Source organism: Amia ocellicauda, chromosome 23 (assembly GCF_036373705.1).
Source record: "Amia ocellicauda isolate fAmiCal2 chromosome 23, fAmiCal2.hap1, whole genome shotgun sequence".
NCBI classification, from domain to species: Eukaryota; Metazoa; Chordata; class Actinopteri; order Amiiformes; family Amiidae; genus Amia; species Amia ocellicauda.
In genome coordinates this window covers 6,014,051-6,028,927 of record NC_089872.1, presented here as the reverse complement: position 1 = coordinate 6,028,927, position 14,877 = coordinate 6,014,051, and the positions used below count along the sequence as shown (strand labels likewise).

Here is a 14,877-nt window from a genome sequence, read left to right as displayed (position 1 = left end):
ATCAGCAACGCCTATATATTTTCTATTTCTTGAAATATTGTTTTGAGCAGATTGTAAAATGATGAATTGTATTGTACATTACAATGAATTGTATTGTAATGAAGTTGTATTTTCCACCAATCACGAGCTCTATGGATAATTCAATTAAAACCGCCATGAACGCTGTTGACAACCCATTTCCCAAGTTCAATCGAGCCAAATTCAAAGTAATTAAAGAATGTTAAGTTAGTGAAATAAAAAGGTGCAAACGAATGTTGAAGAAAACATATCAAATACAAAATGAAGTCAAGTGACTGTGTCACAGATACGGCAATCTGCAACCCGTGAATTACATCCCTGGCACAGTGTTGAGAAATCCTTGTGCACACTGTCATTGAATTGTAATAATGAGACTGCGTTTGTCTCGGATAATCCCAGTTCCCTAGTAAAGGCATGAAATGACATGCTTCGAGGTGTATTGCAAAATTCAATACAGCACCTGGTATTCTGTTGATAACTTGACTAATTGACATGATTCGCGTGGAATCGTGAGATTATTCATCAATAAGGGATTATTTAAAAAGACGACACGGCCACCTATCGCGGGGAGGAAAGCAGGTGGCAGGGTCCTAGTTCTACGAACTCACAGGCTACTATTATAATCATTAGCTGGAGTACTGGTAGTGGTACCAACAGCATTGAATTGAGTGTTGCTCATCTGCTCTCTGTAGCCTAAAAAATGAAGTCGGGACAGCACGAAACACGCTCACACAGCGGCAAAATCGGTTCCGTCGTCACTACTCGCTGCACCTGTGCAGGACGGGACGCACTGGGATCCGCGCTGGATCCGCGCCGCTGCTGTTGCAGCCCCACTTGTCGCCGAATTCCACGTGAAAATGTCGCGCTGTCTCCTCAGAGAGACACGCTGAGCGGGATCATCTCAGTGTATAGAAGGAGGCGGTGTGGGCTGGGTAAGCATCGCGAATCTGTGAGCTGTTCTTGTATTTTCGCCACAATGCTACGTACGAGGGCTTCTTGGTGTGGGCTGCTAGTGCTGTGTGTGTTCGCTGGGCTCTGCGACGCCGGCAGAGTTTCTAAGTGGGCGAGAGCCAAGCCTGCAGCCAGAGCCAAGCCTCCCGCCAGAGCCAAGGCCGTTGTGCGAGTGGATTCTTCTCTGTTCAAGCAGCAAGTCTCCCCCGTCGTGTGGGCACAGTGCGGGGACAGCGCGATCCAGGTGTCGGTGGAGAGAGACCTGTTCGGTACCGGCGAGCTGATCCAGGCTGCGGATATCCAGCTGGGAGGCTGTGCGCTCAGTGGGCAGAACGACACGGTCCTGGTCTTCCAGTCGGAGCTGCAGGGCTGTGGCAGCGCCCTGTCGGTAAGTAGGGGAGGGGGGAGAATACGGCTGTAGACTCGCACGGTGAATGGGTTAAACCATCCTGAGCTTAACCGTTGTGCCTTTCACTTGTAGATGACCGAAGACGAGCTGGTTTACAGCTTCTCCCTAAACTACCACCCGTCCCCGATTGCCAACACTGGCATCGTGAGAACCGACCCTGCTGTTGTCCACATCGAGTGTCACTACCTCCGGTGAGGACTCTGCTGCAGTACTGCTTCAGCCTAGCTGCTGTAGGATCGGTGTGTAATTGCTGTCTGCTCCATAGGCTCCACAATGTGAGCAGCGATGCCCTGCAGCCAACCTGGGTCCCATACACCTCCACCAAGTCTGCGGAGGATCTCCTGGACTTCTCCCTGCAGCTCATGACTGGTAGAGGCCAACCTAATGCAGCTCTAACCCTCCCGTGTACTGGAGTGCTGCTCTGCTCTGTAGAGGCCTCATGCTGCTCCCCGTCTCCGCAGATGACTGGAGCTCCCCTAGACCCTCCAACGTGTACTTCCTGGGGGACGTCCTGAACATCCAAGCCTCCGTCAACCAGGCCAGCCACGTGCCCCTGCGGCTGTTTGTGGACAGCTGTGTGGCCACCTTGACCTCTGACCCGACCTCTTCTCCCAGTTACACTTTCATTGGGAACTATGGGTGAGTGAGATCCCATAGCTAAGCATGGCCAGGGTGCTTGCAGGTGTTGGGTGTCGACTCCGAGCAGGGACTGATCATGGATTTCCTCCTGTCCCCAGTTGCCTGATTGATGCCAAGGTGACGGGCTCCAGTTCTCACTTCATGCCAAGACCTCAGGACGTCACTAAGCTGCAGATGGTGCTTGATGCCTTCAGGTTCCACAATGATGCCAACAGCTCTGTAAGTCTCCCAGCCACTCTGCCTCTGAGCTTTTGACTACTGCTTTTGCATCTTTGGCTTGGTTGGCCTCTGCTTTCTCAACTGTGTGGCTTCTTGGGCATTGAAGCAGCTCTCCCAGGGTGCACTAACTGTGCCAATGTCTGTTCTGCTCAGATCTACATGACCTGCCACCTGAAGGTGACTGCTGCTTCCCAGGCTGTGGACAACCTGGACAAGGCCTGCTACCCTGTGGGCAACAGGTAGAGGGGGAGGAGGGTGCTTGAGGCCCTTGGTGTCCTTCTCCGGGTCTCCGTCCTGATGGCTGTATCCCTATTGTAGCTGGAGCTCGGTGGATGGGAGCGATCAGGTCTGTAGCTGCTGTGACTCCAGCTGTAGCCCTGTCTCTAAATCCAGGTACTTTGGGAGGTACAGGAGGGACTTGGCTTTCAAGGAGGGTAAGGATCCTTTGCCTGGTTGTGCGTGTGGTACTGGGGTATAGTATGTGTGGCTGGATCCAAGCCTCTCCACCTTCCAGAATGGGAAGGTGATGCCACAGTGTTTGTGCGTATGCTGGAGAAGCCGCAGGATGCCATCCCTCCAGTGGAGACGAATGCCCAGAGGTCTCCCCTGACTGCAGAGGACCGCAAAGAAGCAGGTACTGGGGCCTATTGAAATTGGAGCCAGAGGTTGCGGTCTCTTGCTGTAGTCTGGGTTTGACCTAAAGTGAGTGACCAGTGGGGTGGGCTTTCTTTGCAGGCATCTCTGCTGAGGTTGTGCTCCTGGCTGGTGTGGTGGCTGCTGTGGCTGTGGTGTGCATTGCTGTGCTGGGGACTGTGCTGTACAGGAGAGCAAGCTCACCCACAGCTTGACTGTTGTGTGAATGATCAATAAAGCTGAGAACAGACCATGCCCTGTGTCTTTCCTGTTTGCTCTCCAAGTTCAGCAGGATGGCAATCCATGGCCACTACAGCTGGTCTAAAACTGTCCTTTAGCTCGCAGTTGGCGTGTTGCTGCTTTCCAGGATCTCTGCAGCTTTTGTGCCTACAGCTAGTGATGCCGAAAATTAGGCCCTGGAGGGCTCGAAATCACGTGTTCAGAAAAAGATTCCCACTTTCAGAACATCGCACCACAGTGCCACGGGGCTGGCAGCCTACAGCTGATCGGAGGACACTGTATCGTAGAAACTGCAGGAGGAGAACGGGGTTACAAACGCTTACATCCGACACGAAGCTACCCGGTTAGATCAGATGTGTAGATCACGAATTATTGTTCGAAAAGCAGCTTTGCATGTTCATCTATTCAAAGCAAATGTGAATTAACCTATGAGGGATTAACTTCCTGTTCAACTAACGTCATTATCTCGAAGAGAAACCTGTGCATGCGTGCGCCATGCCCGTGGCCGTTTACATATTTTTCCATAGAAACGATCATCTGATGCCACTATGCAGTGTTGGGTCTGTTACATCGAATCTGAGGTTTGATTTGAGATGTATACATTCGTCACAGAGCGGGAATCCGAGCTAGGAGTGTGTACCTTTGCGTTTGCTGTATTTTGGGTCAACTGGAGGTGATCCCAGATCGGCTTGGGCTTTTTCTCCTATGCCGAAACGCCGCAAACCCTTTGAAACTAGTCGAAACAGAATGACGCAATGAAGATAAACTGACATTGTCATTTTGGTAGCGACTGCGGAGACGGTGGCGTATACAAAAATCGAATACATGTATTTTGAACAAAAGCAGTGACTTTTTCGGGGTTCGGACCGCGTACGCCAGGCGCTCCTCTGAGCTGCAGGAGTTAACCGAGGAGCGTTAGGAGCACTGCGCGAAATAGCCGGATTTCTCGTGGACGAAAATGTAACTGTACAGACTTACGATGAGAGTGATTAGTTTGTAATGTGTTCCTATACCATACCGGTCACGACAGCAACAGGTGAGCGAGCATTCAGTGCGCTAAAACTACTCCAAACACATTTGTGCTCCGCTATGAAAGAAAAATGACTTTGATCTCGGGCACCTGCACATCAATAAGGATCTCAAACTCATTCATGGAGATGTTCATGAATTCGGCCGTCACAACAAGAGACTTGCATTCGCCTAGAAACGCCTACATCAGCGGCGGAAACCGCTTATTTCCAATGAAGGCGCACATTTCTAGCAGGTGCGCAGCATCTCGAGTCGGACAGCACTACCTAAAACTCATTCGCCACAGCCTCTCACACACTTGTGATTTGGAAATTATTTCAAAAGTTGAATATTGCGATTAGATCGCTGGAACTGATGGAGATTTGGTTGGTTTACAGTCTTAGTGGCAGAGGCTTGATTCTTAATGGGATTTTATACGTTGCAGCCCCCGTACATTTAAAAGTACACCTTGCAAAGCAAGTGAATGCGTTTTTTGTTGTTTTATGTGTGTGACAATTTCTTCGTGGGTTGTCTGTAATTGTATGAACATTAAATAGCCGTAGAGGGTTGTTGATTTGTATTGCTATAATCTCCATTTTCAGATGACCAGTCCTGCATTATTATTAGTAGTAGTAGTAGTATATAATTATTATTATTATTGATTGGCAGACGCCCTTAGCCAAGGCGACTTACAAAACATAAGCGCAATACAACGTGCAAACATAGAGTTCAGTACGAGGCATCAAACAATACAAATTCAGATTTACATAATACAAAGCAATTCAAAGCATAGTACATTTTATAAATTCCTATTTTAATCAGTTCACTTTGTGACCTGTCTCTGCTTATTCTAAATGATTACATGACTTACAACATATAGCATTGTTTTAACAGATCTTGACCCCTTTGTACAGTTGTGTTTCTATTGGAGCAATCTGTACTGTACCTTGCGCAAATGTACAGCAACTGTATCTCCTGCCTGGGATTAAAGCCACAAATCTCTGCTCCAGAGCTCTAATCCCAGCGAAGTGGCACAAAGGTTAGAGAGCCCGCTGTTTTAATGCGCTACCGGGACCTCCAAAAGAGCAGCAGTTACCTGCCGTTTGTTTCAATTGGGGACATTTTTATGGCAAGCCGTTGTGACATTTAATCCATAATTGCTGATATCTAGAATACAATTGTTGATATCAAGAATTAACCTGCTAACTGTTGATATCAAAAATGCATACTAATTAACATTCGGTTTCGTCTGCTTTCCGTGTTATAGTTAATCCCCTTCTTCGGAAAAGTCCCCAAGTAGATGTTCATAATTCAGAGCACTCAGAATGGCCATTCGTCTCGTTGTTAAAGCCTGACATTGCCCTGTTCACTGTTGAATAAACAATCTCAGCGGTAGCCATTCTCTACTGGCATTTTTCCTGTTTGTGTTTCTGGTAACACTTTACAATAATGGGCATTCATTCTTCATGAATTCCGATAGTACAACACAGGAAAAACACATGAATGCATGATGTTATTCTTGTGAACTCAGATGTATGTATATGTCTTCACACATGAATTCATGTTTTTCACAACCCCCTGGCAAGCAAGTAAGAGGGTATGAACTCATTACAAATACAAATTCAATACAAATCGAGACTGGCTATTTGAATAAAAGCAAACAAAATGTATGGATTCATCACAATTTTGAGGTTTAAAATGTATTATTGCTTGTAATAATCGGGGTTTTGCCACGTTACGTTTTCTTGTAAAGAATCATGCTTATTTACAAGCTAATGCACTTCATGTTTACAGCCAATTATTTGAAAGTCATGACTGATTCATGTTATCTCGTAATGAACACTGCATGAGCAGACCATTATAGTAAAGTCCTTAGTCTAGGGGCAAGAATGTATAGTAAAATATGTAGGTATAGGGGTTTCATGCTGTTTGGGATGTACTACTACAAACGGTGCCCCGATGTGCCTGTGAATCGAGTCACACACGGGTCCGCTGGGTCATCAACGCGTTCCACGGCATTCAGTGATCATAATAATAACAATAATAATAATACCTTTATTTATTCAGCGCTTTTTTGATGGTGCTCAAAGCGCTTTACAGACTTTAAAAACAGAGTAAAACAAGAAAACAATGAACAATGTAATTATTACTGTTAGACAGAGGGAAATACTGAATTCCGCGTTCATGGGTCAGCGCAGCGCGGGAACTTAGGCGCCGTGATTGGGGGAGACGTCACGGGCCGAGGGCATATATAGGGGCGCCCGGTCCGCCGCAGAAGTAGGACAGGACAGAAGTGATAGAGACGGGTGTAGCTGCATTACAATGTTTTGAAAAATAAAGCCTGTTGCAGGAAACACGGCTCGGTCCGATTATTTGTTGTTTTGGTGGCGAACACACGCAGCAGATATCGCTACAATATTTACACGTATATACATGCGCTAACATTTAAAAACAATAATTGTATGCCCTTACAGCAAAGCATGAAGCGGCTATACCCACATATTTCAGTTGACTATAGTTGTTCGATCATGCAGTGTTCATTAGGAGAAAAACATGAATAAGTCATGACTTCAAAATAATTGTCTTTAAACATGAAGTGCATGTGATTAGCTTGTAAATAAGCTCGATTCCTTACGAGAAAACGTAACTTGGCATAACGCCGATTATTGCAAGAAAAATATATTTTAAAATTCAAAATTGAGATGAATCCATATATTTTGTTTGCTTTTATTCAAATAGCCAGTCCCGATTTGTACACATGATTAACACCATTTGTTGAATTACGAATTAATTCATGAGGAACATACTGCAGAAAAGAAGACCCTTAATAATCATGAATCATAATGAATTCATACCCTCTTACTCGCTCGCCTGGGGATTAAAAAAGAATTCCATATGAATAAGAGTCTTTACATCATGATGAATTCACATACTTGAATTACAAATGAGTTCACAAGAATTACATCATGCATTCATGTGTTTTCCCCGTGTTGTACTATCGGAATTCATGAGGAATTAATGCCCATTATTGTAAAGTGTTACCGTGTTTCCCCTTGCTTCGTTGTGCCATATGCTTTTATCTTGTATCAAATTAAAGAACAAGTTGTGACCTTTCGTATTTTAAGGCAAATCGGCTGACAGGCTAGAAACAAACACTCGGGCATACGCAAATCAGCCCTGTACACTAGGACACATGGCTGATTTCGCAAGCCTGTAGCCCATGCTATGAAGACTCTACATACGCGAGTAAGACATCGTTTGAAAGCTCCCGGTCTCTAGTTTCTCTAGTCTCTGGTATATTTTATAGTTTTGAAAAACGTACAATTTATTTCTCCGATCGCGGAAGATCTGAAAATAATGGGGCGGAGTGTAAAGGGTTGAGTTTCAAATCACCGGACGTCAATTAGTATGCATTTTTGATATGAAAAATAGAACCGTATGATAATTAGTATGCATTTTTGATATGACAAATAGAACCGGATGCTATAATTAGTATGCATTTTTGATATCAAAAATTCAATTTCTGATATCAAAAATACAGTTTATGAAATCCAAAATACAATTGGTGATATCAAAAATAGCAGATCATTCTTGATATCACCAATTGTATTTTTGATTTTAGAAATGATGGATTAAATGTCACAACTGCTTGCCATACATTTTCAGAGTGCACTCGGTGACGCTGGAAGTAATTGGTTCGTTGCAATCAGGGCATCAAATCGTGTTCTCGTCCCAAGTCACAAGGAGGACGTGATGAGGCACACTGTCCGTTTAAAGTTGAACTCGATGCTCAATTTCAATGTGCTTTTGCATTTCCGTTCTTTTCAAAATCCAGCATTCACTGTCTCTGAAGAAGACGTGTTACAATGTCATACAGCTATTCATCTTCACTGCTACTGTTGCGAGTGTCGCACACCGACCGTATGATGAGTCGGAACTCTCTCTAAAAAGCTGTGAAAGTCTTGGAGATGAGTGCTCAGTAGGTAGGGGAGCTGTGCGTTGAGAGCCGGGGCAGTGAAGTGAGCGCAGCGGGGCGCGGCGGGCTTGCCGACAGACAGTGATGTGGCATCTGACAGTGATTGTGCGGCAGCAAAGCGAGAGCTCCACCAAAGAGCCCGACTGGCCCGCTGGGGTGGCTGAAATCCTCGTGCAGCCTGCTGCGCCAGGGCCAGCCCTGAGCCAATCAGGGCGCCGGATTATTTAAGGAGCGGAGCGCCGCTTCTCGGCACTTCGTTGCCGAGTTGCACAATGGAGAGGTGTGGGATGAGCGTGCGGGTCTGGAGTCTTGTCTGTCTGCTGATGGCGGCTGCGGTGGACGTGTCTATAGCCCAGGGTCAGAACTGCTCGGTTAGTGACAACGAGAAAATGGCGTGTGGCGCCCCTGCAATCAGTAGAGCCGACTGTGAAGCGAGTAACTGCTGCTTTGATCAGAGGGGAAGACAGCCCTGTTATTACAGCAATGAGGGTGAGTGGTATGGGCAAAATCTCGTACAAACGGCTCCTGAGCGCATTGCTTTGCTAATCTTCTCCCCTCTCCCTCCAGTGACTGTGCAATGCACCACGGATGGTCAGTTTGTGGTTGTAGTACCCAGGAATGTGACCAGGCCTCCGCTGAGCCTTGACACCGTCAGCCTGCTGGGGGGTCAGGGCGCCCCCTGCAGCCCTGTTGGCACCACTGCTGGCTTTGCCTTGTTCCAGTTCCCAGTCAGTGCCTGTGGCAGCACACTGAAGGTGAGGAAGCGGTTCCCAGCTTTGGCCTGAGCATTGCAGCGCCTTGTGCTGATTGTCTTGGCTGTATAACGTGAGGGTCTGCTTCCCTCTTCCAGAGTGAGGGTGGCGATGTGGTGTACGAGAACACGATGTCCTCTAAACGTGATGTGCAGGAGGGGCCTGATGGCTCCATCACCAGGGACAGCTACTATGAGTAAGTGGGGCTCCCCAGTGGCCGTCTCCATGTGCCAGTACCCGACTGGGTCCAATGGCTGCCTGCTTCTCCTTCCAGGCTGACCTTCCTGTGCAAGTATTCGGGCAGTGAGCTTGTTCCTGTGGAGGCTGTAGTGTACACTGCAGCCCCGCCTCCTCCTTCAGTCGTGGCCCCTGGACCTCTCAGTGTGGAGCTCAGGATTGCAACGGGTACTGTGATGAGCCCTTGTACATGGCCATGCTATGTACTGGTTTCCAATGCATGCTGGCTTCCTAAAGCTCTCCGTCGTTCCTCCTGTAGAAGCTGTGTATGACGCCTACTACGGTGATGGGGACTACCCCGTGACCAAGGTCCTGCGGGATCCTGTGTATGTTGAGGTTCGCATCCTGAATAGGACCGACCCCAACATTGTCCTGACTCTGGAAGACTGCTGGGCAACTTCCACCCCCAGCCCGCTCGGCCAGCCCCAGTGGAGCCTGCTGGTTGCTGGGTAACTGGAGCCCTGTATCTCTTGCCGGCCAGCTTGTGTTGGTGGTTTAGGCAGACCTCTTGACCCATGTGTGGTGCTCTTTCCAGGTGTCCGTACAGAGATGACCAGTACCAGACCACCTTGGTTCCTGTGGCTGGCTCTTCAGGGCTGCCATACCCAACGCACTACAAGCGCTTCATCGTGCAGATGTTCACTTTTGTGGATGCTGGCTCCCAGCTCCCTCTGAAGGCGAAGGTAAGGGTCTATTGGCCAAGGAACGCCACATTCCCCATGGCGGCATTGTATTGTACTGCATCTCGTGCTCCCCCAGGTGTTCATCCACTGTAGTGCAGCAGTGTGCCAACCCAGTGCTACTGACCGCTGTGTCACTCCGTGCAACCAGAGAATGAGTGAGTGGCTCGGTTCCAGTGTGAGCTGGACTGGCATCTTTCCCTAAGGCTCCCCCAGTGGAGGGGCTGCTTCTGTAATGCTGCTCTTGTCCCTTCAGGGAGAGCCGTTGCCCCGGTGCAGAGGGCCTCCAGGGAGATGGCCGTGGTGTCCAGTGGGGAAGTGATCCTGACTGCCTCTGAGCTCCCTGCTGTGGACAGGAGGGCTTCTCCCAGTGAAGGTGAGGAGGGGAGCTTTGACACTCTGCTGGCGCTCAGCCCTCTCATGTCTGCACCCTTGTGAGCTGCCTGTCCCTCTCCCGTCTCCACAGTGCCCCAGGCTTTCGGCTATGGTGTGCTGACCGTGGCTGCCTTCACGGTGCTTGTGCTCTGTGCTGTGGTGCTGGCGGCTGTGTGGAGAGCCAGGCCCCACATGCGGGCATCCCAACTGTAGCTGGAGCAGGTTTTTGAATAAAATGTGGACTGTGAAATGTCTGACTCGCTCCGTTTCTTCTTGCCTTGCAAAGATCCTTCAGCCGTGTGCTCCAGAGCCTGACTCCAGGCCCTCTGTTCAGTGGCTGCTCTTCCCTCTAGTAATGCACGCCAACCGGTGTGTAGTACTCGTGGCCCTACTGTGCCTTTTACAGGGGTGGCAACAAGTGGCCCCTCCTTGTGTCCGCTGCTCAGAATTCCCTTTCGTGTGTGAGGGGTTGCTGAGAGTATAGTCCTGAGGTGGATTAAACTTGGTCTTTTGCTTGATCTGTATTGATTGGCATGTTGCCCAGATCCAAAGAAGAAATCCCAATAAGCTTCCTGTATCCACACTGTAAAAAATCTCTGTAGTTTTGAAGGTTAATTAACTAACTGTAATAGTGAAGGTTGAAATATGTTTATTCTTTAATGACAAACTACCGTATAATCAGTGTTCACAACTGTAAAATAACATTTAACAGAATCTCCGTTAATTCTGACGGTTAAAATACAATGATAATGAATGTTGAAAACAGTGTCTTTTTTATTACTAGAATTTTAAACCACTGTAAACCATCGTGAAACTAGAATTTCACTCGGTTAGTGAAGGATAAAAGACTGTAAGTCTGGGGGGAGTCGAATAACCTAACCGCGGTGCAATTCAGATTGCTTTAAAACCCCTTACAATTCGACATTTGTTTCAATTTGGCACTGCGCTGTATTCTACTTTTCAAATGAGTCCGTGATCTACAATATGCGATGTGTTCTTTTTATACCTGCTGTATAATCCTGCACTTAAACTGCCTTGTATCTACAATACTTGAGACAGTGGTATCGGACGCTGATGTAACGGTCACATTATTTGTTCCAATTTGTTCTGCCCCGTAGGTGACTTGAACCCGTATTTGCTCTTCTACTGACTCCGTCTTTCTGAAGTTATTGAATATTATTGCAGTTACTCCGGTTGGGTCTGAAGTGATCATATTTGAGCTTTTGTATAGCTTATAGGTTATACGTCTACATCGCCATGGATAACGCCTGCTAATACATGAATTCTTAAACTAATTTCATTTACTTTCATGACGAATATATTTATGAACCATTAAATATTGTAAATGTAGTCACGGTTGTGAAGGTGTAAACCGTAGGCTGAAGAGAAAGCCAGCAATGGGATGAACACACATGTTATATGTCCCGGAGAGAAGGTACAGAATTCTAGCAACTCGTAAAATGAAACACTGAAATGACGTAATGACACATTCTGACCAATCGTAATGAATATGAGGTCAAAACGGGTTGCATGCCCCCTTTCAATAATTGTGTACAGTTGCTGCCGCAATATTCAACGTGTCCGACTGATGAATTGACATGATTCGTGTGGAATCGTGAGATTATTCATCAATAAGGGACTAAACCGCAAAGAGCAATCAGCAACGCCTATATATTTTCTATTTCTTGAAATATTGTTTTGAGCAGATTGTAAAATGATGAATTGTATTGTACATTACAATGAATTGTATTGTAATGAAGTTGTATTTTCCACCAATCACGAGCTCTATGGATAATTCAATTAAAACCGCCATGAACGCTGTTGACAACCCATTTCCCAAGTTCAATCGAGCCAAATTCAAAGTAATTAAAGAATGTTAAGTTAGTGAAATAAAAAGGTGCAAACGAATGTTGAAGAAAACATATCAAATACAAAATGAAGTCAAGTGACTGTGTCACAGATACGGCAATCTGCAACCCGTGAATTACATCCCTGGCACAGTGTTGAGAAATCCTTGTGCACACTGTCATTGAATTGTAATAATGAGACTGCGTTTGTCTCGGATAATCCCAGTTCCCTAGTAAAGGCATGAAATGACATGCTTCGAGGTGTATTGCAAAATTCAATACAGCACCTGGTATTCTGTTGATAACTTGACTAATTGACATGATTCGCGTGGAATCGTGAGATTATTCATCAATAAGGGATTATTTAAAAAGACGACACGGCCACCTATCGCGGGGAGGAAAGCAGGTGGCAGGGTCCTAGTTCTACGAACTCACAGGCTACTATTATAATCATTAGCTGGAGTACTGGTAGTGGTACCAACAGCATTGAATTGAGTGTTGCTCATCTGCTCTCTGTAGCCTAAAAAATGAAGTCGGGACAGCACGAAACACGCTCACACAGCGGCAAAATCGGTTCCGTCGTCACTACTCGCTGCACCTGTGCAGGACGGGACGCACTGGGATCCGCGCTGGATCCGCGCCGCTGCTGTTGCAGCCCCACTTGTCGCCGAATTCCACGTGAAAATGTCGCGCTGTCTCCTCAGAGAGACACGCTGAGCGGGATCATCTCAGTGTATAAAAGGAGGCGGTGTGGGCTGGGTAAGCATCGCGAATCTGTGAGCTGTTCTTGTATTTTCGCCACAATGCTACGTACGAGGGCTTCTTGGTGTGGGCTGCTAGTGCTGTGTGTGTTCGCTGGGCTCTGCGACGCCGGCAGAGTTTCTAAGTGGGCGAGAGCCAAGCCTGCAGCCAGAGCCAAGCCTCCCGCCAGAGCCAAGGCCGTTGTGCGAGTGGATTCTTCTCTGTTCAAGCAGCAAGTCTCCCCCGTCGTGTGGGCACAGTGCGGGGACAGCGCGATCCAGGTGTCGGTGGAGAGAGACCTGTTCGGTACCGGCGAGCTGATCCAGGCTGCGGATATCCAGCTGGGAGGCTGTGCGCTCAGTGGGCAGAACCACACGGTCCTGGTCTTCCAGTCGGAGCTGCAGGGCTGTGGCAGCGCCCTGTCGGTAAGTAGGGGAGGGGGGAGAATACGGCTGTAGACTCGCACGGTGAATGGGTTAAACCATCCTGAGCTTAACCGTTGTGCCTTTCACTTGTAGATGACCGAAGACGAGCTGGTTTACAGCTTCTCCCTAAACTACCACCCGTCCCCGATTGCCAACACTGGCATCGTGAGAACCGACCCTGCTGTTGTCCACATCGAGTGTCACTACCTCCGGTGAGGACTCTGCTGCAGTACTGCTTCAGCCTAGCTGCTGTAGGATCGGTGTGTAATTGCTGTCTGCTCCATAGGCTCCACAATGTGAGCAGCGATGCCCTGCAGCCAACCTGGGTCCCATACACCTCCACCAAGTCTGCGGAGGATCTCCTGGACTTCTCCCTGCAGCTCATGACTGGTAGAGGCCAACCTAATGCAGCTCTAACCCTCCCGTGTACTGGAGTGCTGCTCTGCTCTGTAGAGGCCTCATGCTGCTCCCCGTCTCCGCAGATGACTGGAGCTCCCCTAGACCCTCCAACGTGTACTTCCTGGGGGACGTCCTGAACATCCAAGCCTCCGTCAACCAGGCCAGCCACGTGCCCCTGCGGCTGTTTGTGGACAGCTGTGTGGCCACCTTGACCTCTGACCCGACCTCTTCTCCCAGTTACACTTTCATTGGGAACTATGGGTGAGTGAGATCCCATAGCTAAGCATGGCCAGGGTGCTTGCAGGTGTTGGGTGTCGACTCCGAGCAGGGACTGATCATGGATTTCCTCCTGTCCCCAGTTGCCTGATTGATGCCAAGGTGACGGGCTCCAGTTCTCACTTCATGCCAAGACCTCAGGACGTCACTAAGCTGCAGATGGTGCTTGATGCCTTCAGGTTCCACAATGATGCCAACAGCTCTGTAAGTCTCCCAGCCACTCTGCCTCTGAGCTTTTGACTACTGCTTTTGCATCTTTGGCTTGGTTGGCCTCTGCTTTCTCAACTGTGTGGCTTCTTGGGCATTGAAGCAGCTCTCCCAGGGTGCACTAACTGTGCCAATGTCTGTTCTGCTCAGATCTACATGACCTGCCACCTGAAGGTGACTGCTGCTTCCCAGGCTGTGGACAACCTGGACAAGGCCTGCTACCCTGTGGGCAACAGGTAGAGGGGGAGGAGGGTGCTTGAGGCCCTTGGTGTCCTTCTCCGGGTCTCCGTCCTGATGGCTGTATCCCTATTGTAGCTGGAGCTCGGTGGATGGGAGCGATCAGGTCTGTAGCTGCTGTGACTCCAGCTGTAGCCCTGTCTCTAAATCCAGGTACTTTGGGAGGTACAGGAGGGACTTGGCTTTCAAGGAGGGTAAGGATCCTTTGCCTGGTTGTGCGTGTGGTACTGGGGTATAGTATGTGTGGCTGGATCCAAGCCTCTCCACCTTCCAGAATGGGAAGGTGATGCCACAGTGTTTGTGCGTGTGCTGGAGAAGCCGCAGGATGCCATCCCTCCAGTGGAGACGAATGCCCAGAGGTCTCCCCTGACTGCAGAGGACCGCAAAGAAGCAGGTACTGGGGCCTATTGAAATTGGAGCCAGAGGTTGCGGTCTCTTGCTGTAGTCTGGGTTTGACCTAAAGTGAGTGACCAGTGGGGTGGGCTTTCTTTGCAGGCATCTCTGCTGAGGTTGTGCTCCTGGCTGGTGTGGTGGCTGCTGTGGCTGTGGTGTGCATTGCTGTGCTGGGGACTGTGCTGTACAGGAGAGCAAGCTCACCCACAGCTTGA

General features: G+C 48.4%; 1 protein-coding gene and 1 long non-coding RNA gene across 2 annotated transcripts; both read left to right on the top strand.

Annotated features, from left to right (window-relative positions):
* Window positions 1-8,023: 8,023 nt before the first annotated feature.
* LOC136719014 (uncharacterized) lies at window positions 8,024-10,857 on the top strand. The gene is made up of 2 exons (XR_010805345.1): window positions 8,024-9,920; window positions 10,019-10,857. It is a non-coding gene; the product is annotated as an uncharacterized LOC136719014 (long non-coding RNA).
* A 1,882-nt stretch (window positions 10,858-12,739) lies between these two features.
* On the top strand, window positions 12,740-14,877 carry LOC136719378 (zona pellucida sperm-binding protein 3-like). The gene is made up of 9 exons (XM_066697301.1): window positions 12,740-13,150; window positions 13,244-13,362; window positions 13,437-13,540; window positions 13,633-13,810; window positions 13,909-14,029; window positions 14,183-14,268; window positions 14,423-14,463; window positions 14,544-14,663; window positions 14,765-14,877. Exons 1-9 carry the CDS (start codon window positions 12,788-12,790, stop codon window positions 14,875-14,877), a joined length of 1,245 nt encoding a protein of 414 aa, XP_066553398.1. The 5' UTR covers window positions 12,740-12,787.

Excerpts from the sequence above, each read along its gene's own strand:
- LOC136719378 (XM_066697301.1), top strand. The coding sequence starts at position 12,788 with ATGCTACGTACGAGGGCTTCTTGGTGTGGGCTGCTAGTGCTGTGTGTG. Across the intron at positions 14,269-14,422 it reads TGCTACCCTGTGGGCAACAG|GTACTTTGGGAGGTACAGGA; the intron begins GTAGAGGGGGAG and ends CTCTAAATCCAG. Across the intron at positions 14,464-14,543 it reads GGACTTGGCTTTCAAGGAGG|AATGGGAAGGTGATGCCACA; the intron begins GTAAGGATCCTT and ends TCCACCTTCCAG.